Genomic DNA, 27,566 nt, shown 5'->3' on the forward strand with positions numbered 1-27,566 from the left:
ATAAAAAAAGTGCATTCAGAATATTGGCCACATAATTTTTATTTATACAAGCCTCGGACCTCTTAATTTGTGATCTACATAATGCTCCGGCTAAGACAGGACATGATGCATGTTTTAGAAAGCTTCAATGGCTGCAGTCAACGACAACACCGACATATTATATGAGGCTCACTTTTATGGTTTTACCGGACAAGTGTTTGACATTTAAAAGAAGGATTTAAAGTTCTAAAGTTACTTTAAATAACTTTGTTTAATATTTATCAAAACACATTCAAAAAAATGTGTGAGATCATATATATATATATATATTTTCTCTCTTCTCAAAACATAAACTCCACATATTTTTTGTGTGTGTATTTTAATGAATATTAGATAAAATTATCTAAAATAACTTTAAAAATTTTAAACCCTTAAAAGAAAGAGGTGCGATTCATTCTCTTTTCTGTAGCCTAAATTATGATAGATCTAACTCCGTCCAACACAAGATTGTAGCTGAAGTTTTGGCAATCGCTAGCGTATAGATATTTCAGGTAAAATTTATCGTGTCATTCAGTTTGTTGAAATCGTAAAGATAACGTAACAGCTTGACAAATTTGATATTATATATTTCTTGACAGAACGTTTTCTCTCAGCTACATTTGCCCATCATTCCATTTTAAGTAGCATCCACTTTGATAGTTAAAAAGGATTTGTATATTGTGCTAAAATTGTCGAGACAAGAAAATACGTAGTCCTTCACTTAGGTTCAAGGTATAGTTACCGAAACGTTAAGTACAATGAAAAAAAGTACTAGATTACACACATTTGACAAACGGACACGAGGATGAACATACCATATCCTTTGCATTCCACGCAAGTCGTCTACAATTTGACCATCACTACTGGATTGTGATGAGAACCACAACGCCCTGTAAAGGCTTTGGCTTTAGTAGCCCTGAAAAGGAAAGTCAATGGACAAGTCTTTACCTCCCTCAATGGCTCAGGTTACCCTCCTATGCCCTCCAAATGCCCATATCTGCAAGAGGCAAGTAGTTAGAACGTATGCTCTACAAGTGAACAAGAGCTTATACATTCAGTTGCTTCAATGTTTTTATCCTATAATCTAGTGAACAATAACAGGACAAATATCAACCACATATAGAAGCTGATTTCAAAACTGGTACGCCAAACTGTGTATCACATAGCCTAAAGGTAGACAACAAGGCCAAAATGCATGTTTACCTTTAAGTTTGTGTCCCAACTTCCTGTACACAAGGCACTTCCATCGGTTGACAAACCTAAACAGCTAACCCTGTCCTCATGAGAGTCTTGGAGAGATCCTAAATTCAAAACCACCTGCAAAGAAACAAGGAAGCGAGCATATGTTCTGTTAAAAAGATAAGCAGACTTCAATCATGGTGCATCCAAAGAGAAAGCAACCAGCTGTTGTTGTATGTTTCATCAGAGCACCAAGTACCTTGGCCAATAAAGTGTCCCAAACATAGCAATCTCCATTTGTGTATCCAGCAAACAGAAGTCTTCCTGATACGGAGAATGCAATTGAGGTAACAGGTGGTATGTCATTGTCACTGTGCTGTTGATAATATGCTTGAAGTTGGTGTCCAGTTCTAATGTCAAACAATCTGCAAGTTCCATCATCTGAGCCAGTTCCAAATCTATTTCCATCTGGAAAGAATTTGACTGCATTAACATCTCCCTCATGCCCATGAAATGTCCGCACTGCTCGACTAGCCACACGAGTATCCCACAATCGAGCAGTTGCATCACAAGAACCAGATGCAAACGTTCTTGAGTTGGATCCATTAATGGAGATGCTGAGAGAGGACAAAGAAATAACATATTTCAAAGAAATGATTTAATACTAACAAATAATATTCAAATGAAACATGTTATTTAACCAGCACGTTGATCACCAACAAGATTTCCCAACTTATCAATATGTGCGTAGAAACACCTTTTAAATTTATGTAGAATTGTAGATGCTTTGTATTTTGAAGCTTAAGTGGCCATTCTTTCGAAGATTAGTTTATTCAACAAATTAAAAAACAAGAGTAAGTTACTCTCCCCTCCCTTATATGTTGAGAAAAAGGGAAGAGCGCATCCATTTGGTGTAGATGAACCTTTAATCAAATGCATGGAACTCTTCCCTTTTTTCTCAAGCGGTAGGAATCATATTTGACTACAAAATATTCATAGTCTAACAAATATGCTAGATTTGAGAGTATTTTGGAGTTAGTTGTAATGTTCTTTGTGAAGAAATGGGGTGTTTTTTTGTAGGTTTCTATAGGTAGATGGGAGGTAGGCATAGTAAACGCAAAATACAGAGGGGATAAATAAACCACTCCCCATTAAACCTCGACTAGCAAGGGTAGGGATGAGAACAATTTTTGTACATAGCCTTACCTCTACATATTACAAAGAGGTTGTTTCCCAAATTTGAACCCGTGACCTTTCAGTCACAAAGAAATAACTTTTACCACCGCTCTACGCTCGCACCGAGGGGGTAAATATTTAGTCAAATGACATATTGGCTCAAATTAATTAAGCAATCAACTAACATACCTAAGAACATCTGCAGTATGTCCAGACTGAAAATCACCTCCAAAAACAGATGTTTTAAGGCCAGTAGTAATATCCCATAAAACACATGTCTGATCTCCAGAACCAGTAATTAAGTGAATGTCTTCATCTGGAACATACTGACAAGAGGAAACATAACCCTTGTGTCCATTAAGCATCCGGGAAACAGGTAGATTCCCATCCTTGTCAGTAGGAGAATTCAGATTGAAAATAGAGCAAACACTGTCAAGACCACCGCATGCAACAGACTGACCAGTTGGTGAGAAAGCACAGGTCATGACCCATGCACAAGGCAGCTTTATGGCATGAATCTTCTGCCTTGTTAGAGCATTCCACACTATTAATCGGCCATCTTGGGATGCACTAACAATCTGATTGCTTTCAGAAGTCCAATCCAATGAATACACCTGCAAAATTAAAAAAGATCATGAAGTCATCCTAAAATTTGCAAGTTTTATGGTTAGAAATCTACAACAAAGTTTGTCCATATAGCAAAGTAGTAAATCAAAAGCATGATTTCCACTAACTGTCATTTAGAATTGGAAACACAACGCAAAGGAATAGTTCAATGTGTTCACTGACTAACTGTTTTCTCCATGACAACCTGGGGCTGGGGTGAATCAGACATGAAAGAAGTAAACAACTCTTGATCAAAACTAATGAAATTAAGCTTCATAAGTTATGGTCCAAATTTAAAAGCTTGATAAAGATAATTCCATAATCGTTTAACAACCTACTAACTGATAAGCAACTATTGTGCTCTTGAAACCGAAAAGTCAACCAAGTTTAGTGAAGTTGAGAACAAGCCACACATTACATTTCATAAATGAAAGGAAAAAAAAAACTATAAAAACAAAAAAACCAAAAAGGCTACCTTTCCTGTATGACCCTGCAATGTTCTACAGCAAACCAGATCCGTGGGTCCAAAGGTCACAGGAGTTCTACCCTGAGACCTCGCGTACCCAGCAACTGAAAAATTCCCATAAAAAAAATGAGTTCAGATAAATATAAAACCAACTATTACCACAAAGTTACAAGTTCTACATCGAAATCGAATATATTTCAAGAGAAATGAAAACTTTTACCATCTGTATCAAGCAAAGAAAGACGTTTCTGCTTTAATTGCTCCCTGAGATTGTTTACGGTGTCGGTGGCAGAAGAGTGACGCTCCTTCAGCTCCATAACAGACATTTCAGCTCCGTAACAGGGTATTCAAGGAAGAAAGGGACATGTACATGTTGGGTTTGAGAGGTAGAGCATTGTGTGTGTGCGTGAGAATGCAAGACACGAAATTTAAGTGATAGAAATCATGGGAAAGGTAAATTGTGAAATGGGGTTGGCTAAGTTGTGCTTGTTCTCTTCCCTTTTCGCAGAGAAGAAGAAGAAGAAGAAGAAAGTGGTGGTGGTGGTGAACCTCCTAAGAAAAGTAATTGTGAAGAAAGATCTGAGCTGGCAACTGTTGTTTCATTCACACTCACGGGCCCCACTTTTGTCCATCTGTCTTCCTACGTAGGAAAATTTCATCACTCACAATGTTAGGCCCACAAACATTTTTTAACGTTAACATCATTAAGCATATCAAAGAATGTTAACCTTGTTTACACATCAAAATTTTCAAACAGAATTTATGTTGATTGTTTAACTATTACTTGATAAAGCGTATAATCCATTATAATTAATAAATTATTACTAACTTATTCTGGTAGAATTAAATCTGAATTAATTATGTTAAGGAATAAAAAGTTTGATTTGAAAAAAATATGTTTTTTCGTCGTCGAACGAATGTGTTATTTCATTGTCGAATGTATGTCTTTTATACCGTGACTTTACATTTTTTATAAATAAAGCGAATCAAAACGCTAAGACACTAGTTTTTCCCATTTAGTTTTTGTACATTATTTGCATTTGCAATTTTCTACTTTAATGTGATTGGTCAAACATAAGTTGAGTTTAATGAGGCTATTCTATGTGAAAATGTCAACACAAGAATAGAGGTAATCATTCTATATTGAGAGATAATTGACCACGAATCTTGAATATTATAGAGAATGCAAAATTGTATTGAGAACATAATGTCTAATATTAGGCTCAGATTTTTCCTTGTTATATTCATATATTTTCGTACTGTAAACTTTAATTTTGTGTTATTGCATGTTTTAATTTTGCACTGTTGAAGCCATTTCTTGAAATCTCAATAATTATTTTAACATCATTTTTCCTAACATATTCTTTTTTTTTTTTTGGTGTGGATCCTAACATATTCTTAATTTGTTAACTAGTTGATATATCTTGTTAATTGATAATTGAGACATTAATAATAATAATAATAATAATAATATAAACATTTTGATTTGAACAAAATAAAAAAGTGAAAAAGTTCACCAATACCCTTATGATTTGCTTTAAAATCACCTATATCTAAGTGAGTTTTTTTTTTATCATATATGCTTACGTAGTTTGTAAAAAGTAAAAAATCACAGGGTCATATGTGATAAAAAAACATACTCTCTTACAAATCACAAGAGCATATGTGATAAAAAAAATCACAGAGACATAGGATGATTCTGGAGTAAACCACAGAAGTATTGGTGAACTTTTCAAAAAATAAAATAAAAATGTATCAAAGAATAGTAGGTTCAACTTTGTTCCGAGCCCCAAAGGTGAATCCAACTTAACAGAAAAAAAGAACAACATGTGGTATTAGTGTTCATTTGATCGTGGACTTTTATCCTTCTACACTGTTTCTCCTCAATACCAAAATCAAATTAGTGCAGACATCCGACTTTGCCACATAAACGTGAGATTTAAAATTCAGCGAGCCAACTTGGAGTGGATGGAATCTTTGAAAAATATGAAGTGAGAAAGCTAAGAATTTATAGTCGCCTTTTTCTCAAAAGTAGGCCTCAGGTGACAAATTCCACGAGTGACAAAGAGCATATCAAATGCATACTCCATTCCATTGTCAGCAAAATGCAGTATATAACACGCAAGCTCTAAGTTTGACTCTAAGAATGTTAAGTAATTGAGATGCAGAAGTAGAAGCAAAAGAGATAAAAAAAAAAGTTCCATTGCCGGGAATCGAACCCGGGTCTCCTGGGTGAAAGCCAGATATCCTAAACGCTGGACGACAATGGAGGATGTTTCAATAGGGATCCAATTTATTAATAATATACTATGGAGACTCAAATGTGATAACTTATATGTAGTTTATATCTCGATGAATCTAGCAACTTTTTGCATTGTATCATTTAGTCTAAGTATCGGAACGGATAACATTCGAGATTATACAGGATTATACACAAAAGATCCTCTTTCCTACATAATTGAATTTCGAATTATCAACTTTCACTTTTTTTGTTCCTTTCTTCTTCTTTAAAATACGGGATATAAAAACATCTCTCTCTGTGGTACCAGTGATAAGCAAAGGCGGATCTAGGTTCAGGAGAAAGGGGGCAAGTGTCCACCCTTAAAATATAATGTAAAAATACAAAAATATCCTTATCTTAAAATTCAAGTTTTTCCAATTTAATTTTGGGGTAGGATATTATAACAACCAACTAGGGTTACTACTAATCAATTTCATCGTTAGATCAATTATGTTGGTTGGTAGTAACCCTAGTTGGTTGTTACGATATCTTACCCCTTTAATTTCTCTCCTTCTATTTATTTTGCCGTGAGTTTTTTGTTCTCCTCATCTTCGTTATCCAAACCTAACAGCAGGGAACTCTATTTCAGATCCATTGTTTGCATCTTCATACTGATTCATCTCCTCTCAAACCTCAATCTCCGTTATTGGAAGTTGGAACATTTGCTTCTTCGTCCATCATGAGTCTAGTTGAGTCGCAATCCGTGCAGATCTAGATATCAACCAGACCCAGCCAGCTGGCAGCTGCTCGCAAGTCGCGTTTCAGACCAGACTCAAATCTATATGTACTTGAATTTATTGAATGCCCACCCTTCATTAATTTTCTGGACCCTGGTGGTAAGTACTCTATGGTTGGGGGCTTTAGTGGATCTCTTGATAGAGATCAATCATTTATTCTTGGGGGGTCAAACTTCTTCTATTGGAAGAATGTTATCTCATATAGTTAATAGGTTATATCGTAAAACTAAAAAAAACAATAAAAAATATAATAAATAAAAATAATAAAATAAATAGAATCAAAATAGAAAATTTTGAATATGAAATTCGAATATTCTCTAAATATTCTTAATCATGCCTGAATTTAATTGGGGTTCGCGATGGTGGAGGAAATATATATATATATATATATAGGGAAAAATGTTTCTGCAGTCAATGCAGATAAGTTATCTGCATTTATTTTCAAAACGACATTGTTTTGGTATGGAAATCTTAAAAAATTATAAATGTAAAGACTATTATAACCCTGAAATAAATTAAAATTACAAAAATACCATGATTTTCGCCCCAAAACGACGTCGTATTGGACTTACTGCAGAAAAAGCGAACCCATATATATATAGTCGCATACACACATAAAAACATGTGAGGCCCATGTTTTCTGTTTTTTTTTCTCTCTTCTCTCACTTAAGCCCTACATACTTTTATGGGTTTTATTAATCTCATGTTAAAGGAGATAGTTATCTCATGTCATAGAGACAAACTAGTGGGCTCCACCACCTGAGAAAAGAAAAAAAAAAGAAAAAAAAATGTAGCACAGTTATCGAAGGGTGTGTAGGAGAGAAAACTTGTTTCATGTGACATAAGAATAATTTTTCCCTACTTTTATATATGTATAGAAAATACTTTTATATAAGAAACATCAAACATATATATATTACCATGCTAAAATTTTGAGAATGAGATAACTTTTTGAGGTGAAGAAAACATCAATAAGTAAATCAAGCCCTTACGAGTAAATCTTATCATTCATGAAATCATATGAGCACCACATTCAAGTCCTTTTTTTTTAGCTCAAGAAAATGGTGTTTTCGTTACAGTACTTTGTGCACATAATGTGAAATAAACAAATTCAAACCAAGCATAAAAAAAGAGAGGATATAGTTAATACTTGTACAACAACAAAAAAATAAAAAAAATCTTATGCAATAACTCTATAATGACTAGTTTTCGGTGAAAATATATCAAAGTTCATATGATAAGTGTGTTGCTTTGATAGATAAATTAAGAATAGTTGAACCGGCATTTTTCTTTTTTCTCTCCTGGAACAACTATAAGCGATTTTGGCTTCCGTTTTTAGAATAGCAACTTCAGCATTTTCTTTTTTCACATAAGCTTTTATAACATATGGCATATTTAGATGATATTAATATATTAACGATGCTTTTAGTCAAGGACTCTCAGCGGCCTCAAGCACAATTGACATATGACGTAAACCAGAAAGTGGTGGAATGAATATGCACTTTGTTTGAAATGAGAGTTCAATTGATGTATAGTTGCGGGACAGTGCAACGTGACTCTGACCTCTCCTTCCATGATGTCAACTTGTGCTTCTTGATCATCTCACTCAAACAAGAAAAGGACACATACATAAACATGGAACTTTTAATATTTTACAAAGGAAAATTATACTCTTATGTTACATGAGATTTATCTCTCATGTTACACTCACATAAAAAGATGTACTTTTTTTTGTTTTTTTAAAAATTAGTAAGCCCTACTTTATTTATTTTACAACATAAGATAACTTCTCTCATACTATGTGAGAGAAGTAAAGCCCTTTTACAAATTGAAACGTGCCAGTTGCTCCCTGAGATTGGATCTGAATTCTGAAATTTGTCATTGGATCATAACCAATTCCCCCGAAACATTCTCTCTATCTTTGTCTTTTCTTCTTAATTCTTATTCATTGTCTACTAGAAAACTTAAAAAAATTTAAGACTAAATAATAAAAATTTCAAATTAAGTAGTAAAAACTATAGATTGAGTAATACAGTCCATAACTTTTTTATTAATGTGTAATTTTTAGAAATAAAGTTTGCAATTTCCCACACAAGCATTGTTGGAGCCACTAAGGCACTAACCTACGGTTACTATGCACTCCAATAAACCACATTAGGTAAGAGTACCCAAAGCATTTAATTGAATAAATAGGATTATAAAAGAACTAAAGGAAACAGAATTGTAGATTGCGACATTACAACAATACCTTCACAATTAAAGCTATATAAAAATTAAAGTACCATAAATAAAATAGCTCAAAAGATAGTGCCTTTATTCGTTAATTTAATTCTAATATGAATAAATTTTTAATTGGCAACAAGCTGAAGCCTCTGCATTTTCAGGGACTCCCAGTAAGGTAAATGCAAGCATTGTAACCTACAAAGATGAGGAAAATCCAGTTAGACAAGACATAGGTATGAAACCAGGACAACCCATATAGCACAAAGTGAAAATCTAATCAACTTCAACTTCAACTTCCATTTTTCAAACACTTTCCACCAAACTCATAAGAAACAAAACATCACCCAAAAGGTCAAAAACTGATCAGTCTTACTTGGATTTTGGGATGTAAGCATTGCTGATTGAGAGAAATCACAGTTCCATGGATTTCTACCAATCTTTTGGTAGTAGAGATTCATGGCAAAGGCAGCATGAGATGATACTGTGTTAGGTTCATAACAAGCACCTCCTGGTTGAATTGGCCCACAATCTATGCCTTGGGTACTGCATGCATAGTCAAGATTTGCCTGCAACTGAGCATCAGTGACTCCTACTCTTGGAACACACCATTGTGTTGCCACTTTAGGTGCTGGAGTAACTGGACTTTTTGGACTAGTTGATGGAGTCTGTGGACAAACATAGGAAACAAAATGTTACTAAAAATCACTTGAAATTTTTATTAATATTCTAAATTCTAGTATTGATATTTCTTCACCTGCTGGTTAGACTTGGATAGGCCAACATCATATGCCATTGTAAGATCAGTTTTGAACAGACCAAATGCCCTTTCAGATCCTTGGCCAGGTTTCAAATCCTCATCATAGAGTGCAAAAATGTATGTGTCCACAGATTTCCCAGGCATCAAAGGAGTTCCAACCAATGATCTAAGGTGTGCAATTAGGTTCCCATTATAGGCCTTGGCATTTTCAACACTAGGTCCTACTTCGTTGGTGTCCCCACGTGAGGGCCATCCCGTCTCAGCAACCACAATCTCAATGTCCTGAAACCCCATTGCGCTCAAAGCAGAATGTACAGCATCAACCTGCTCAACATTCATCAATAGCACCATATGTTTTCAAATACCATTAATAGCATTTAATTAGCAGCAAAATTGTGTTCACCTAACAAATTTTTAACCATTAAAAGTTTGAGGCCACTGTATACTACTAGACTTTGGGTTAATCAGAATCACTGAATATGCCAAAATCAAACAGGTAATGGAGACAAAACTTGACCGTTAGAAAAAACTTTTGTTATTTGCATGAGAAAAAAAGAGAATGATTTGTCATATTTTTTAATTTTTCCTTGTTCAACAATAATTGATGGGGCATGGGGGCCACATCATGTAGCCACTACCCAGCCTGTCACAAACAACATGCAATATTGTACTCTTATGAAAGCCATCAGATAAAATCCAAAGGACTCATGATTTCACGGTGGAAAATAAAACAGAGAGAGGAATCGCCATGCACTCTTTTTTTTTTTTTGAAATATTCCAATCGGTTCATTGCTTTGCAACTAATCCGATTCGGGGCGGGTCCAGGATTAAGGCTTTAAATCCCTCCCAAAGGTGATACTGGGAATGCTATGCACTCTTTAACTTCATCGTTTCTCAACTGTAGCAGAAAAGGAACAATTAACTATGCATTGTTACAACAAACACAAATACCCTTAATCAAAACTTTCTTTACTATAACTACAAGACATATTAAATTATCAACAGTGCTAGACTGCTAGTTATGCAACTCACTCAAATTGCAAACAATCTTATAAACAATTTCATCTGAATTTAACACGAGAATTTTAAGTAGATGTCTATCTAAACTTAGATCACATGCTAGTTAAATAACCTATTAACTTGTTCCACATGAAAATTAGAAAGTAACCACTATTATAACAGAGAAAGAAACACTGAGCAGAAACATACAATTACAAAATAGAAAAGATGTGTGAGTGTGACATTTCAACCTCTGTGCTGCAGTGTTATCAAAAGCTAAGGACCAGATTAGCAATCCGTTATAAAAAAGGTAGAAACTTTAAAAGGAAAAACTAGGCAGATTCATCATAACTCATAAGTTATCATCATAACTAAATAATTATACTTTATCATCACATAAATATTTCAAATTTGGTTTTGGGACCGTACTGTACAAATTTCAAAATATGATTTAACTCTTTTAGCAACTAGGCAGATTGGAAGGCTCGTAGAAACTTCATAGTAAAACAACAGCAGAGGGGAATGGAATAAAAAGATGATTCTAATATTAGATCAAACTGAAGATTATCAGACACGTGGCATTACGTGGTGAAGAGATCAAAGATTTACTATTGTCTGCTCTGTTGACTCGCAAGTCAACTTTCGAATAAAAGATTTTTCTAAAGAAAATAAAAAGGAAAAAACAAATTGGTCACTCACCTGAGCGTCAAACATGTTCGTATAAAGCTTCCCGTTACCCGAGTCAACCCGACCCGAATTCGGCTGAAACAAGCAGAATGCGAGTGTTTCGGGTCTCGGGTCGCTCTGGTAAGCGAAGAACGGGTATGGGTTGATGGTGAAGGGAGATTTGTTATCCTTTTGAAACTGCAGCAACTGTTTCAGGGTGTCCTGGAGTGTCGTGTTGAACGACCCGGTTGATGGAGGATCCGACTGAGTCAACACGGCCATGGAATGCACCGTGGACACCTTGATACCGCCGAGTGAGGCCGAGTTGAGGGCTTTCTGGATATTTTGCATCGCCGGGAGAAGCTGCGAGATGAGACCCTGGTCGCCGGAGGTCATAACCTCGTTGCCGACGGTGATCAGAGTGATATTGCTGGCAGGGTAGTAGGGCAACACGTTCGCATTGACCCACTGAGTCGCCGAGTTGGGATCGGATGCTAGACCCGGAATGTCGCCGCTGGCGGCGCCGACGACGATTCCGATGCCGGAATTAGCCAGTGCCTTGATGATCCCCGGATCGGCGCCGTAAAGCCGGATTTTTCCGACGGCGGTGGACTTGAGGAGATTGGCAGTGGCATCCGGCGGCGGAAGGTTGTCGGCGACCTGGCCGTAGTTTACGCCGATGAAGGATTGCGAATCTGCAAGACAAAGATAAAGATACCCATGAAGCTAAATCAACTCTAAAATTCTACAACAGTTTAAAAATCGAATCAAAATCCAAAATTGAATGCAAAGTTAATTCTCCTCTCCAAGAGACAAATAAAACTTCACATTTCAGAGTTCAAATCACAACGTTGTTTGTTCGTGGTTTTCATAGATTGTAACCGACGAACTTCATCACCATCCCATTTTTCCCAAACGGGTAAGCCACAAAATTTCACTTTCCCGAGAAAATTCAGAGAGAAAGTTCCCAGAAAGTAACATGGCTTTTCCTTGAACTAGGGGACATAATAAAAGCATTCTCAACTTTCCCGAAAGAAAAAAAAAAACAGACAATCCAAAAGGTAACATTAATTATACAAAAAGGCATGGAATTGAAAAAACAAACCGGCTAAGTAGAGGGTGGTGGCGATCAGAGAAAGGCAGAGGAGTAACGAAGGGTAGGAAGGGGTAGCCATGGCTTCAAGAGCTTAGCTTCAACCAACTAGTCTGTGAGTTTAGTAGTTAGAGCTTTTGAAGTAGATGTTCTTATAATGGCAACTTAAAACCAACACCAACTAAATAGAGAAAAAAGAAAAAGAAAGAAAGGAAAAGACCACAGTTTGCTGATAAGGATTGAGAATATGTGAAAGTAGAAATGTAGCTATAGAAAGAGTGAGTCACAGTGTAAAAACGACTTTCAGGACCCTAGACAACCTGGATGGGTCCTTTATTGTCCTTAAATTGTACCAGATTCTTAAAGATTATCGATAATGTTATGACACTCGGTTGCTAAATTCAAATTTTGTAATTAGTGTCTGAATATATCAAAAGTGAATTATGAGACACATGTAACTTGTTAAATAGATTTATGATAGTTTTGATTTATGTAAGATACGAAAGAGAATTATTTGTTAATGAAAAAATAAATAAATAAGTTATTATGTGCAAAAATAATTACATACCAAGTAAATTATTATGAATTATAATTCTTAGTATTGAAAATTTATTTCAATTACTAGAATAATCGAAACATTTATAATATATTATAGAGGGTTTAAGCTCTGAGGATTTGTAACAAAAGTTATATACTTATATAGTGAGAAGATTTGTAGCATGTAAAATGTTAAACTTTTGTATTGTTTTTTTTTATTATTTCTGAATGATGAACATTTATCAAGTGCTGTCAATCAGAAGGAACGTGAAATTCTTCGGACAGGATGACAAGGACAAAAGGTGGCAAAGATATTTGGAATTGGAGTGTTTCATTGGTTTCGCATAAAGGCTTCGGTATGCTTAGGGCTTCAATGCTCTTATGCATCATCCGCACGCACCTCTTAGCCACATTAAAAGGTGTAACTTGTGATGTTCATGAAGAAATTTTTCTTAAGATTCCAAAATAAAGTCAAGAAATCACAAAAATAAGTGTCAAGATGCAGCTACAAATAGGTTTCTTCTTGCATCAAAATAAGTGCCATGGATTTTTTTTAGGGATAAATCTTTGGTGCTACTGTTGCACCAAGATTCAGTGCATCTCAACAATGAGAGCATTACATATCATAGGAGAGAGAAATAATTTGTCAGAGAAAATAAAACTTTAGCTGACATGTAATATTTTTATTAGTGGGATGTACTGAATCTTTGGTGCTACAGTAGCACCAAAGATTTGTTTCTTTTTTAGACTAAAATATTGAGAGAAAAAAAAATTCAAACAACTTTTGTATTCAAATGTTACAACAGTAGTTACCTAATACAAAATAGACAACATGAACGTTATCTCGAATAGAGAGAAATATAATTTTATAGTTAGAAACTAAAATAGATCATCAGTTATTAAAAGAAAAAGAAAAAGAAAGATGAGATTTTCAACAAATAAGTGACAATTACTGATTACACACGAAACGCTAAAGTAGAAATGATCAAGGGGAACTGTTTTTAATGCAATTTAAAAAATAAATAATAATGTCATTTTAAAATGTAAATAAGTCGACACCCTATCCATGTGTTACTATCACGTTGGTAAGATTAAAAATTTATTTTGAATAAAAATTAATTATAATATAACCGTAACTAATTTTGTAAAACTAATCCCGTACATTTCCGCTACCGTCGTCCTTTTATAATGTAATAACTCAAGTTCAGTTGGATAAGAATAAACTTATTTTCTTCACTCGAGTTCAACTCATTCTTAACTTGTAAGTTTTTCAAATTTGATGGATCAAAGCTCAAATTCTATATTCAATGGTTAACTTAAGAGTAAAATTATATATATTATATAGAATAACTCGCGAATTAATATATTAAATATTTGAAAGCTCAAGTTCGGCTCATTAAACAAATAAGTCATGATATTTAATTCAAACGTAGTTGATTAGTTTATAAACCTAGCTTGTTGAGCTGTTGACCAAATCAAACATAAATAGTTATGAGCTAGCTCGACTAATCCTTTTCAGAGTTTTATTTACCCTCTAATTTTAAGAGGTTACATTAAAATCTCTATCCCTATAATTTTAAATTGTTTTGAATCTAGTGTCTATAATTTTCAAATCAATTCATACAATTGCAATCATTTCTAAAATAGTTCCTATAATCAAATTGCTATCATAACATTGTCATTTTAGTCGTTAATGATATTTTGAAAAAGAAGAAGCATATAATGAAACATTTACTCGGAGCACATATTCTTACAGTAAGTTTCAGAAAAAGAAAGAAATTTTGGGTAAGATGAAAATCATTCATTCATTCTACTGTTCAGATACAGAGAAAGCCATTATATCAGAGAACCCAAAAAACATCGAAGCAGTATTGATGCAAAGGTAAAGTAAACTAAATGACTATTCACCTAACATTTAACTATGGTAGCTAACTAGAGTTAAAATTACAGCAGGTTAAATAAAATACAAGTTTATTACTCCCCCTCAAATGGACAGTGAATATCCTACACTGCCATCTTGGACAGTAAAGAAAACAAAACAGTCGAAGACAAAGGCTTTGTAAATAAGTCAGCAAGTTGATCTTGTGATTTAACAGGCATTAAACGAACCCTTCCAGAAGTTACTTGATCTCTGACAAAGTGACAATCAATCTCTATGTGTTTTGTCCTCTCATGAAAGATTTGAAGCAATATGCATTGCGACTTGATTATCACAAAAAAGTAAAGCAGGGGATGTAGAGGATAGACCAAGATTTGTCACCAGCTGAGAAATCTATTTCAATTCTGCAGTAGTGGTAGCCATAGCTCTATATTCAGCTTCAGCTGAGCTTCTTGAAATGGTGGTTTGCTTTTTAGATTACTAGGATATTAAGGAATCCCCCAGAAATACACAAAAGCCAGTCATATACTTCCTAGAATCCGGACATCCTCCCCAATCAGCATCACTAAAGGCTCTTAGTTGAAGAGAAAATGATGAAGGAAAAAATAATCCTTGACCTGTATGACTCTTAAGATATCTTAGAAGGTGATGTGCAGCTTGTAAATGAGGTACTCTGGGCTGTGATATGAACTGGCTTAACCTATGAACAACATAGGTTATGTCCGGTCTAGAAAGAGTCAAGTATAATAGTCTTCCAATCAAGTTTCTATATTGAGAGCAGTCTTGGAGTAATTCCCCATCTGTGCTATTCAGGTTGGTATTTGGATCCATAGGCATAGCAGCTAGTCTTGATGCCAAAAAACCAGTGTCCTCAAGGAGCTGTAAAGTGTAGTGTCTTTGAGACAATGTGATTCCTTTCTTGGCTCTAGCGATCTCCAGTCCTAAAAAGTTCTTGAGATGGCCAAGATCTTTAAGTTTAAAATGAGAGTTAAGAAAAGACTTGACACTTTGAAGTAATGCAATAGATGGACCAGCTAGGATGAAGACATCCAGATACACCAAAAGAACTATAAAATTGGAACCTGAAACTTTAGTGAAGAGGGAATAATCAGATTTTGATGGCTGAAAACCATATGCAATGAGAGCTCCAGACAGCTTTGAGTACCACTGTCTAGAAGCCTGTTTTAGGCCATAAAGAGCTTTATGCAATTTGCACACAGGCTTAGAATCCTTAGACAAATGCTCCCCCTCAATGTGATAACCAATAGGTAGTTATATGTAGACATCTTCAAAGAGGTCTCCATTTAAAAAGGCATTATTGACATCTAGTTGATAAAGATGCCAATTTTGAGAAAATGCAACAACTAATAAGGTTTTCACCGTGACCAATTTAGCAACCGGAGAAAAAGTATCTCTGAAATCAATACCTTCTTGTTGAGTATATCATTTTGCTACTAGCAGGGCTATGTGCCTTTCCACAGAGCCATCCGAATTGAATTTTATTTTGTATATCCACTTACATCCAATAACATGCTTCCCTTCAGGCAAAGGAACAATTGACCAGGTCTTGTTGTCCTCTAAAGCTGAAATCTCAGCTTGCATGACTTCACGCTATTGAGGAAATTTTACTGCTTGGTGGTAATATTGTGGCTCAGAATGAGAAGAGATGCTGAGAGCAAAATGTTTATGAGAAGATAACAATCTGTCATAAGAGAGAACAAAACTTAATGGATGTTGAACCGAAGGTTGAATGCTGGCAGAGTTAGCCAATAAGCTACAATGATAATCCTTGAGATAGATTGGTGGTTTAGACGACCTTGTAGAACGCCTAGTAGTTATGGGAGTGGGATCAGGTTGGGTAACCTGAATGTGTGCAAAATTAGTACTGTTGGGTTCATTTACAGAGCAAGAAATATCTTGAAAAGGTGAAGATAATGTAATATGATGTGGCTGTGAGGACTGATTAAAAGCAGAATTGTCATTGATACATTTTGTAACACTTTTGTTAGGTAACACCAGGTCTAGAAGATGATCTAAATCAGTGGCAACATTATCATGTTGATAGGGAAAAATATTCTCATGAAGAACAACATTTCTAGAGATAAAAACTTGGCCATTATCCAAGTCAAAAAATTTATATGCCTTCATGCCAGGAGGATATCCAAGAAAAATGCATCTGCGAGCCCTTGGTAGAAACTTTGTCCTATGAGCTAATAATGTGGAAGCAAAGGTAAGATAGTCGAATACCCGCAATGTTGAGTAATCAACCTCCTTATTATATAGCCTTGAATAAGGAGATTGATATCTAAGAATGGTTGAATCAGTCCTATTTATGAGAAATACAGCAGTAAGGACACAATCAGACCAAAAGGTTAAAGGAATTCTGGATTGGAAATATAAAGCTCGAGAGACGTTGAGGATATGTTGATGCTTTCTCTCTACAACTGAATTTTGCTGAGGCGTTTCAACACAAGCCCATTGATGAATAATCCCTTGCTCTTGACAGAATTCTATGAACGATAATTCTTTAACGTTGTCTGAACGAATCATATTGATTTTCTTGCCAAATTGAGTTTGGACCATAGCAAAGAATTTAGGAAAAATTGTGGCAGCCTCACTCTTGGCTTTAAGTAAGTAAATCCAAGTAAATCTAGTGTTATCATCAACTAATGTTAGAAAGTAGCGATGACCAGAGTATAAGGCAGTGTGTAAGGGTCCTCAAATATCACAGTGAATAAGATCAAAAGGAAAAGCTGACATATTATTATCTGAAACAAAAGGTAGACGTCTCTATTTAGCAAGAGGACAGATATAACAAGGCTTTTTATTTGATATAGACAAATCAGAACAATTCAGTGAACTTTTCATGTGAGATAGGCACTTATGAGATAAATGTCCTAACCTATTGTGCCATATATCAAATGTAACATCATTTACAGAATTGAAATACAAAAAATTCAGATTACATGTGGTGTCAAAAAATAGAGGTCTTCAACTTTATCACCCTTGCCAATCATCTTCTTGCTGCTCATGTCCTGAATGACAAATGATGTTGGAAAAAGTGTGAGCATAAGTTGCGAAGCATTAGTGAGGGCTCTCATAGATAAGAGATTGAATCGAAAAGTTGGAACAAATAACACATCTATGAGTAATATACTAGGCGTGAGTTGGATATCACCAACTAGATGAACATGAATTGTGGTATGGTCAGGTAAGGTCACTCTAGACCCACTGATAAGCCGCATAAAAAACAAATGCTTGAGCGTCAGCACAGATGTGCTGAGAAGCTCCAGAATCTACGATCCATTAAATATACCTGGATCAGAGACAACAAAACTTGTAGCCACAATAGCTTCTGAAACTCTGTTAGACGCTGCCATGTGAGTGGATAAAATGCTCATGAGTTGAGAACATTTGACAGGATCAAGGTCTTTTACAAAATTCTCAACCGAAGACTCAACGGTGACTTGATTAGCGGTACTTATGTTGTTCTTCGTTGCAGTAATCTTTGGTCTAGCTTTGTATCCTGAAGGGTAACCATGGAGTTTATAACACTTCTCAATAGTGTGGCCATGAAATTGACAATGGGTGCAGAAAGGACGCTTCTTGCGTGGACCCTTTGTTGAAGAATCAGTCTTCACAGCAAACACCATATTGTTGGTGGACGAAGAAGATGAAGAAAAACCCACTTGTCGTTGTTTCCCTTCTTGAGTCACAAGAGAAAAAACTCTGTTAATAAGAGGCAAGGGATCACTAAGAAGAATTTGTGCCCTGATTTGGGAGAAAGATTCATGAAGACCCATAAGAAATGCCATGGCGTGCTCCTTTTGGTAATAATCAACAAGATTTCTAACACCTCCAAGTGCATTGACCACAGGTACAGGATGGACGAAAAATTGCTAAGCTCTTCCCAAATTGATTTGAGCTTTGTAAAATAGACACTCACCGAGGCTTGATCTTGAGCGAGTGTTGTTAACTCGCGACGTAGTTGAAAAATTCGTGGTCCGTTGCTTTGCTGAAATCTATCCCGAAGATCAACCCATATGTCACAAGCAGAATTAGAGTATAGAATGCTTCCAGATATCTCCTTGGATACTGAATTAAGGATCCAAGAGATAACCATATCATTATTACGAGACCAAGAACGCTGAAGAACTGGATCTGAATCAGGGGGTTTAGGAATTGAACCATCAATTAACCCTATTTTGTTTTTGACAGATAGAGAAATTTTCATGGCCCTACTCCAGGATTGATAATTGTCTCCTGTCAAGGGTTGAGAAACAAGAACTAACCCTGGACTATCGGAGTGATGGAGAAAGAAAGGGCTTCCAGGATCTTCAATAGAGGCCATGGAAACGAAGAGAAAAAACAAAACAACCAAAAAGATGAAAAGAAAATCTTGATTTCAGAGAAACTAGCGGAGTTTATTTGTCAACTGAGACCATCTTACAGTAAGTTCTAGAACAAGAAAGAAATTTTGGGTAAGATGAAAATCATTCATTCATCCTACTGTTCAGATAGAGAGAAAGCCATTATATCAGAGAACCAAAAAAACATCGAAGTAGTGTTGATGCAAAGGAAAAGTAAACTAATTGACTATTCACCTAACATTTAACTATGGTAGCTAACTAGAGTTAAAATTATAGCAGGTTAAATAAAATACAAGTTTATTACGTATTTAGAATAAAGGAGTACCTATACAAACACCTAAGAGAATAAAGAAGCACCTATAGAACATTTTATAGAAAAAGTGAACATTTAAAAAGGCATTTACTTTACAAAGAAACAATTATTAAGTCAGTCAAGAAAGAGTGTTATGACAACGTTATAATGAAAGTTAGCAGTGAGATTGAGTACCCCAAAAAAAAATAGCAATGAGATTGTTTTGAAAACGTTTATAACATTAATAAAGAGATGTTTAATAATTTTTATGAGATTATAAGTTTAATTTCAAAACATCATTGTATTAAACAAATCATAAATATGGTGACCGATTTAAATTAAAAAAAGAAACCATAAAGACCAAATTTAAAACCACTGTACAGACCAAATTTTTCGAAGAAATGTGGTTCTGATGATGGATGAGATTAAATTTATCTTATGTAACACACAAAAAGTAGATATGATAGACTTTTTCTTTTTTCTCTCTTCCCTTAATTGGTCCGACCTATTTTTTTGTGTTACATAAGAAATATATTCTCCAATTTTTTATCTAACCATTTTACTATTAAGCAACTAACAAATGGAAATGGTAATGTAATGCCCCGAGTCAACCCGATTTGTTATCATCACATAAGGTATTAAACGCAGTTACAATCACAATAATTGATTAGAACTACGGATAAAATTTTTCTTTTACTTCTATTCTGTTCACTATTAATAATTATTTTCGCATTCAATTACAATATTTATAACATGTACAATATTCGAAAGCGTTAATTATTTTAATTTACTTTTCCCTTATTAGGCAATACCACAAAGCTAAGGGTGTAAACAAATTCTAAATCATTTCCTATGTAGCCATCATCGACTAACATGGTGAAGAACACTCTTTTTATTTATATTTATGTTATGAAATTTAAATATTTGATTGGTTATATGACTTATTATGGACTCTTATATGTATTAAACATAAATTATATTATATATTAAAATTTTTATTTAATATCAAAACGTGTCCCAACATGTCTAAATATGACATTTTTTAGAATTAACGTGTTGGCGTGTCGTGTCCCGTGTCCCGTGTCCATGTCCATGTCCATGTCCAATAACCATATCCCACCCTTAACTTCATTAACTGTATCCCCTTAACTTCATTAACCGTATCCCACACGTGACGTCCCTCAGACAAAAAACATGAAATCACATGACAGTAAGATTAAGAGACGCGTTGGCCTTCTATATATACATTTTGTCTACACATTCGGCGAGGCATATCTCAATTCTCAAGCTCTCTAACTGTCCCTCCCTTCTCTTTCTCTCCCATAGTTCAGAGACCCTGGACATTTTTTCTCTCTTACTATCAAGGTTAATAATTTAAATTAATTTAATTTTTTTCTAGTATAAATATTTGTATATGTGTTATTTTATTTTTGTTGTTCTATTTAATATTAATTATTTATATCAGTTTCATCACTTATTATTAATTTTTGTTTTTATAGTTATCCTGTTTGCTATTTGTTTGTTGTTTAATAATAAATGTAGTTATCGTTTGTTATTATTTATTTCATGGAAAAAACGACGTTTATTATAAATTTAGCTTCAATAGCAAATTTGGAGTCCCAAGATTTTAAGCTTGCTTAACACTGAATCATTAAAATCGCGATTTTACATGTAGATCGTTAGATCCGACGATTTTTGGTGTCTTATTGCTGGTAGGATCGTGTAAAATATTTCCCTTTCTGCGTTTTTTATTAAAAGACCCAAAATACCCAAATTTCAAACACTGTATGTAACCCACGACAGAAAATACCCATAATCCAAAAAATTCCAAAAGTTAGAAAGTTCCTAACAACTACAGTTAGAAAAGACTCTAAGCATTCTTAGTACTGACGACTGTGAGCCTTGCAACTACCTGCCATCCCATACATTTCCAAAAATTGGCAGTGTCAAACTACATCATGAATTCTCATATTTTACTATGTTAAACTAGACTTCTTGAGCTTTCCAACGACATATCATAAGCCTCAATTGGATTTGTATAACTCAAGATATGTCCACTGTAAGCCAACTGCTTAAAATTGTCTATCGAGAAAATAAGGCAACGAACAGAACTTAAAACTGCAAAAATTTCTCTGCCCACTTTCTTCTGAGTTTTTTATAAAAGAAACTAGACACCTGGGGCTTTAATTTGACATAAGTTTCGTCCCGTTTGGATAAGGAGCAAAGGAGTTATGAATTTTACAAACTCCATATAATATGTTGTCAAAATAGGGCAGTTTTGGGCAGTGTTCATTCTTACCAATTCTAGGAACGATATGGCACCCAGAAAAATCTCATTGTTTATGGAAAGAAACTAGACACCCTAAGCTTTAATTTGATACCTCACACGTTTCATTTGGTTAAGAAATGAGTGGGATGTACCCTTACAAAATCTGTACTCACAAGTATATAAAATTTTGACAGCACTTTCTTGCTTTTATGTCTTAATGTTTTTTTATCTAATTGACAATTTGATAACATGAACATACATTTTTCTTGCCAATTCAAGGCCTAATCCATTGATTCATCCATGAACTAACTTCAGTTTTACCAGTCATGCAAATCACATAAAGATCCATCCATGGATCTTTTACAGCAACATATATATACAAAATCGTATCTTCAACGACAAACAAATGTACCATATAACAACCCTCATTCTCAAATTAGGTTAAATAAGAAAATTATGACAAGTTATGTCAAGTAATGATCAAATGATCATGAAATTAACATGATAGGAAAAATAGGGATACAATTCATGCCTAATAGGTCAATTAGGACCTAAACAAGAGTATGTTATGTGTCATTGGGACATAGATGCCATTTTCGTAAAAGTCAGGGTTATGTTAGTAATTTGACAAAATTAAGTCTAAACTTGATTTTGATGGTTTAATTAAATTCTTTAGGGAATTTCATGGGTTTAAAATGACCTTAGTTTGTTCTAATTATGATTAGAATCATTTAATTAAATAGGTCAAAGATTGATAAAATATTAACCAATAGATTTGTTTCTAATAAGACAAAGTCAACGCTAGTTTAAATGCATGGTGATATGCTTAATTATATGTGTAGTCGGTTGCCTTTTGCTTTAAAATTATGTTGTCTTTCTTTATTGCTAGATGACTTAGTCATTAAGTGTTAAAGGAAGAAACTTGAGAACCAATCAAATTAATATTGAAAGTCAATAGCCAATGAAATTGTTGGTAGATTACAAGAGAAAGCTTTCAATTCAAATTGTGTCCTCTCATTTACTTTATTGACCGTAGCTTTAAAGGAACCAATGGAAAGCAATTGAGTAGAAAAGTTAAATTAGTGGAGATTAGATGATTTAGTGATATTTTGAAATCAAGGTCGGTTAGTTACTTTATTCACTCTCTCACGTATCTTTTTTTTTCTTTTTGGTTCCAAGGCCGAAGCATGTAAGTGACAAAGGTCAACATGACTTGTTAATTAAGTCTTCATGCATTTATATAAGTATAGGACTGCTATCTCTTGTGTTTATTTCCCACGTTATCCGTCTTTTATTTTCTTCCTCTCCCACACGCTTTATATATTTTCTTTCATTCTCCTTGGCCGTGACCTGCTTGAGGGTGAAGGGAAAGCTTGGAGATAACTAAATACTCATGTTTTGACTTTGAATTCCTCACAAAACTTATTCCTTAGATCATGGTGATCATAACTGTAGCTTTGAAATTTTGAGTAGAGGAGTATTTTGTGTGTTCCCTCCTTTTCCCTTCGAGTTTCATGGATATCCTAGAGCTAAGGATGACTTGTTTTCATAGTTGAATTCCTGGAAGTAACTTCTAGTTGTTGGAGAGTCTTTAGTGGTAAAAAACTTGGATTCCTTTGAGTTGATTTCTAAGATTTCTTTATGTTTTCCTTCGTGTTATATGGCTGATATTGGTGGTATTTTCATGGTGTTGATTTTATGTTTAGTATAAATGGAGCTAAGCTAAAGAAACCAATTGTAATTGAAAGAAAGGCATGCAAACCTAGTAAAATCTTATATATATCAATCGGTCATAGGGTGGAAATATTTATTGATGATATGTTTAAGGGTTTAATGAGTATAATGTTGCATGATGTAAGAAAACTTCCCTACACTCACAATAAAGAGGAGAGAGAAAGTGGAATAATGAAAGAAAAAAAACATGTGGATCCCACCTCCTAGTTGTGAGTTTAGGAAAGTTTTCTTAGGTCATGTAACATTATACTCATAAAATTCTATGTTTAATTCATTCTATATGTGAAACTATGATTAGAATGATGAAACAAGAATAGATATTGAAATGAAATACTTGAATTATATATATATATATATATATATATATATATATATATATATATATATATATATTCGGGTATTACCTTGGAGTTGTGCTTTAATGGTAGGTTTGTTGTTGGTATTTGAAGCACGAATTGGTAAAGGAAAGCATATATGTTGGTTGTTAATAGTTTGAATTTAAAAGGAACCATTAACAAGTGAAAGAAAAACATGTAACATTGGTAAAAGCCAAAAAGTGTGATTTGGCCATCTTGTAGAATAATTAGTGGAAATGTATAATGTTAATAATAAAATATATTATAGTAAAGGATTGGTAAGTGTACTGGTGGATAGTTAAAATGGGAACAATAAAGTTAAAAAGTAATTCGTTAATGAGTATAAAGTGTTCTTAATGTATTAAAGTAAACTGAATCATTAGGGAATGAATAAAAGCATGGAAATTTTATTTTTAAGTTATGTATTTATTTGGTTATATAGGATTTAATAAAATTAATTAGTAATTTAACCTAGAAACATATGTGATGAATGTGTCTAGTATGTTGATGTAATTAAATCATTAAATTGGGGTAAATTTCTATAGGTTTAACATTATGTAAACAATTGTCAAGGTTGTGCTAATAGGTCTGACTTATGGTATGGGCATGAAATTGTCAAGTATACTAAGTAACGAATAATGTAATGTGTAGCAGGTAATATAGTGACTCCAAATCAGGATGCTGTGGATTTTATGAAAGTTACTTATAACCCAAGTAGGCGTGATATAGAGCCATTGAGAGGTAAGCTCCTGGTGTAGGGGTTTCCTTACCTACGTTGTTCCACCACGATTCATTGAGACTTTGGTTTTATAATTGTGTGACTGTACGTTAAATAGTAGTATAATTGCATTCATGTAGCTCATGCATATGTTGTGATGTGATGTGATATGTTGTTTTAATATATGTCAATGGTTATGTGAGACTTCCATATGTCAGACTTATGGTGCCAGGAAGTATATAGTGGCACTCTTAATGTGGGACATAGCCCAGGAGTATAGCCCGGATAATTATAAATATATGTTGGACTCTCCTAATGTGGGATATAGCCCTGGAGTATAGTCATTGGATATGTTGTGTATGTTAAAATATATGATATATTCTATGCTATGTTATCTGACCTATTATGCAGGAGGTGAACTCATGGGTGAAGACTACTCCATAAACCATGAATTTACTGAGAAGTTGTTTCTCACCCCGTTTGAGGATATATATTTCAGGTAAAGCAGTAGCAGGGGAACCTACACAGGGCAAAGGACCCGCACATGTTTAGAGTAAACGGGATCAATGAAGATTACAGAAGTTGGGATATCTGTTTTTTTGTGTGTGCGTGTTGTAGTATCATGCACTGGTATATAGACAAATATGTATTTTAAGATGGATGATGGTAGTTAGATGTTGTGAATTAGGGTATCAGGATTATGTACATCATGTATATTATGTTGTGTGATATTATAAGTGATGGCACGGAGCCATTGTCTGGTATTTTTATACATAGGTCATTATATGGATTAAATTTGTCCATTTTACAGCCGTTATGTTGTCCGTGTGACTTTATCTGGAACGGTATGTGATATCGTATTTGGATAATGATATGATCATTAATTATGATCACAGCTATTGTAGCATCAAAATTTTATGCAAGTATGGGACTGTACATGTATAAGATAATTCAAAAAGAAATAAATTAGAAATGGCAATTACATTATGTAAACATAAAGGAAAAAGTAAGTTTTTCACTAATTTAAACAGGTATGCTGCGTTGTTAAGACCATATATTATTTAACAAACCGATTATTAAATTGGGGCGTTACATACTAGATAACGTCAAGTAAAATAAATACATACGTCATATGTGATATCCTATACATGCTCTCTAACACATAACATAGGCATATCCGAAAGGCATAGATATCTCATATGCTCTAAAAATACATAAACCACAAAATAGCAATAACATCAGCATGCAGTAAAAGACAATCTACAGTGGCCTCCTACCAACATATGCTCCTGCACCATCAGTACCTGAAAGGGGGTTCCCGAAATGTAGGGTGAGATATACATATATATCTCAGTAAACTAAGTTCATTGGAGGATTCCTCCACCCCAAAGTTCACTTCAAGTGCAAAAGCAACAACAGAAATAATGCAATATATATATATATATATATGTATATATATATATATATATATATATATATATATGGAAAAGTATTTCTACAGCTACTTAAGATATGGTTATCTACAACTACCCTTTTTTAACTAAGTATGATCGGTCATACTTAGTTATAACAATAAAGCTATTCTTTTTTTCTCTCTCCTCAGACACTGTCGGCTGACGTGGCAGAGAGAGAAAATGCAATTTTTATGTATGACCGGTTATACTTAGTTAAAAATGGTAGTTGTAGACAACCTTATCTAAAGTGGCTGTAGAAATATTTTTCCTATATATATCCATACAATGTGTAAAATATCTCCACGAGACATCCCTCTAGCACTCTCGCCATCCATAGGATACTCAAATAAAATAGTCCTACTGGCCAGGAAATCTACCAAATATGAATTACGCATCGTCATGCAACACATAGACATAAGGAGCCACCATCCTATGCCACACAAAGTATTCCCATACATATATCGAAGCATTAAATAACCAATCATTGCAATTACATACACCACACAAACCAACACCCTTTCAGGGCTTGGTGGAACAATCAAGGGATAAATCCCAAGGTTGTAAAGCTTACCTATGAAGCTCTCCGCCAACTACTCTCCTTCGTAACCAAAGAAAATCCACAAAACTAGCTTTATCCAAAGCAACAACCAAACAAACTTGATTCAATCAACAACTTGTGAATGTGCACACTTAATCAACAAGGTGAATTTGCAATCAATAACACAACACAATCAATTGCACACATATGAATATAAACATATATTCATATAACTCTAAGGCAATCCAACATATCATTCCACAAGGTTGGAAACTTACCTATTATGGAATCATTCAAGATTCAATGCCAAGCTCCATTGGCTTATCTCATGATTAGTTTTTCCTCACTTGCTCATTTGATTCAACCCTAAATACAAATGAACACAATCTCCATCAACCATAGTCCAATGTATCAATTACTTGCAACACAAGTAAGCACATTTTTTATGTCAAAAATCTAAAAATTCCAAAGGTTGTCAAAATCATGTTTTGAACACATTTCCACCGATTATTTGTGTCCCTCAACATACTTTTCAACTAAAGCCAAGTCCAAAACCCACTTGAACGTCACTATTCACACAACACTTTCTTAGGAAAACCCACAAATAAATCATCATAAAAATAATGTGAAAATAAGGTTTCTTACCACCAATGGCTTCACAAAGGGACAAGGATTGATTTCCACACTTTTGATGAACCAAAACACTTCTCCTATGCTTCCACCAAGATGAAAACCGCCAACTTCCAAGAGTGATTTCTCTTCACTCACTTGATTTTTCAAGGATTTCTTTATAGGGTTATAATCACCAATTGATTATAGGTATTTTTCATGTTCAAAGTTTCTTGATTTGATGACAAATAAAGAAGTTGTATTTCTAAGCTCCAAACAAATGGAGGTTCGGCCAAGAAAAAGAAATACATAATAAAGAAGGAGAAGAAAATGAGACTTGTCTTAGCTTAGAAGACACTTGGTTAGTTAAGCCACCTTATTTGACATTTTGTCAAAATTAAAAAATATCTAAATTATAATTACTTAATTATCTTTCTTGAAATCTTTGATAATTTTATAACTTAAATATATTTTTTTAATTCAAGATTCACAGCTATGGTTTAATAATGTTAAACTATATTATTTTAAAGTGTCTGGCAATTTTGCATAATTATCTTTTTGCCCCTATACTTACACTTTTTGCATTTTCTCGTAAAATAATTTTAATTC

The 27,566-nt window shown here is 34.2% G+C and overlaps 2 protein-coding genes and 1 non-coding gene across 4 annotated transcripts; all 3 read right to left on the bottom strand.

Annotated features, from left to right (window-relative positions):
• Positions 1-795: 795 nt before the first annotated feature.
• Positions 796-3,938, bottom strand: LOC133307157 (guanine nucleotide-binding protein subunit beta-2-like). 2 transcript variants are annotated; one of them, XM_061507606.1, is made up of 6 exons: positions 3,666-3,938; positions 3,455-3,549; positions 2,563-2,987; positions 1,457-1,814; positions 1,222-1,335; positions 796-1,015 (listed from the first exon to the last, which is right to left on the bottom strand). In XM_061507606.1, the coding sequence occupies exons 1-6, from the start codon at positions 3,769-3,771 to the stop codon at positions 980-982; spliced, it is 1,134 nt and encodes a 377-aa protein (XP_061363590.1). In that variant the 5' UTR covers positions 3,772-3,938; the 3' UTR covers positions 796-979. The 2 variants fall into 2 exon arrangements, with proteins under 2 accessions (XP_061363590.1, XP_061363589.1); XM_061507605.1 differs by having other exon boundaries at positions 3,455-3,566; positions 3,644-3,938.
• Positions 3,939-5,643: 1,705 nt separating this feature from the next.
• TRNAE-UUC (transfer RNA glutamic acid (anticodon UUC)) lies at positions 5,644-5,715 on the bottom strand. Its single transcript has one exon. It is a non-coding gene; the product is annotated as a tRNA-Glu (tRNA).
• Positions 5,716-8,648: 2,933 nt separating this feature from the next.
• LOC133307158 (glucan endo-1,3-beta-D-glucosidase-like) lies at positions 8,649-12,366 on the bottom strand. Its single transcript, XM_061507607.1, has 5 exons — positions 12,214-12,366; positions 11,142-11,803; positions 9,441-9,767; positions 9,060-9,351; positions 8,649-8,881 (listed from the first exon to the last, which is right to left on the bottom strand). Exons 1-5 carry the CDS (start codon positions 12,281-12,283, stop codon positions 8,844-8,846), a joined length of 1,389 nt encoding a protein of 462 aa, XP_061363591.1. The 5' UTR covers positions 12,284-12,366; the 3' UTR covers positions 8,649-8,843.
• Positions 12,367-27,566: the final 15,200 nt, after the last annotated feature.

Source organism: Gastrolobium bilobum, unplaced genomic scaffold, assembly GCF_033153095.1.
Source record: "Gastrolobium bilobum isolate Gb01-03AN ecotype WA unplaced genomic scaffold, APGP_CSIRO_Gbil_v1 utg39213, whole genome shotgun sequence".
Taxonomy (NCBI): domain Eukaryota; kingdom Viridiplantae; phylum Streptophyta; class Magnoliopsida; order Fabales; family Fabaceae; genus Gastrolobium; species Gastrolobium bilobum.

Excerpts from the sequence above, each read along its gene's own strand:
- LOC133307157 (XM_061507605.1), bottom strand. The coding sequence starts at position 3,771 with ATGTCTGTTATGGAGCTGAAGGAGCGTCACTCTTCTGCCACCGACACC. Across the intron at positions 3,567-3,643 it reads AAAAGTTTTCATTTCTCTTG|TTATGGGAATTTTTCAGTTG; the intron begins AAATATATTCGA and ends AACTCATTTTTT. Across the intron at positions 1,016-1,221 it reads GTTGGGACACAAACTTAAAG|ATATGGGCATTTGGAGGGCA; the intron begins GTAAACATGCAT and ends TGCCTCTTGCAG.
- LOC133307158 (XM_061507607.1), bottom strand. The coding sequence starts at position 12,283 with ATGGCTACCCCTTCCTACCCTTCGTTACTCCTCTGCCTTTCTCTGATC. Across the intron at positions 9,768-11,141 it reads CGAACATGTTTGACGCTCAG|GTTGATGCTGTACATTCTGC; the intron begins GTGAGTGACCAA and ends AATGTTGAGCAG. Across the intron at positions 8,882-9,059 it reads GCTTACATCCCAAAATCCAA|GTTACAATGCTTGCATTTAC; the intron begins GTAAGACTGATC and ends TCATCTTTGTAG.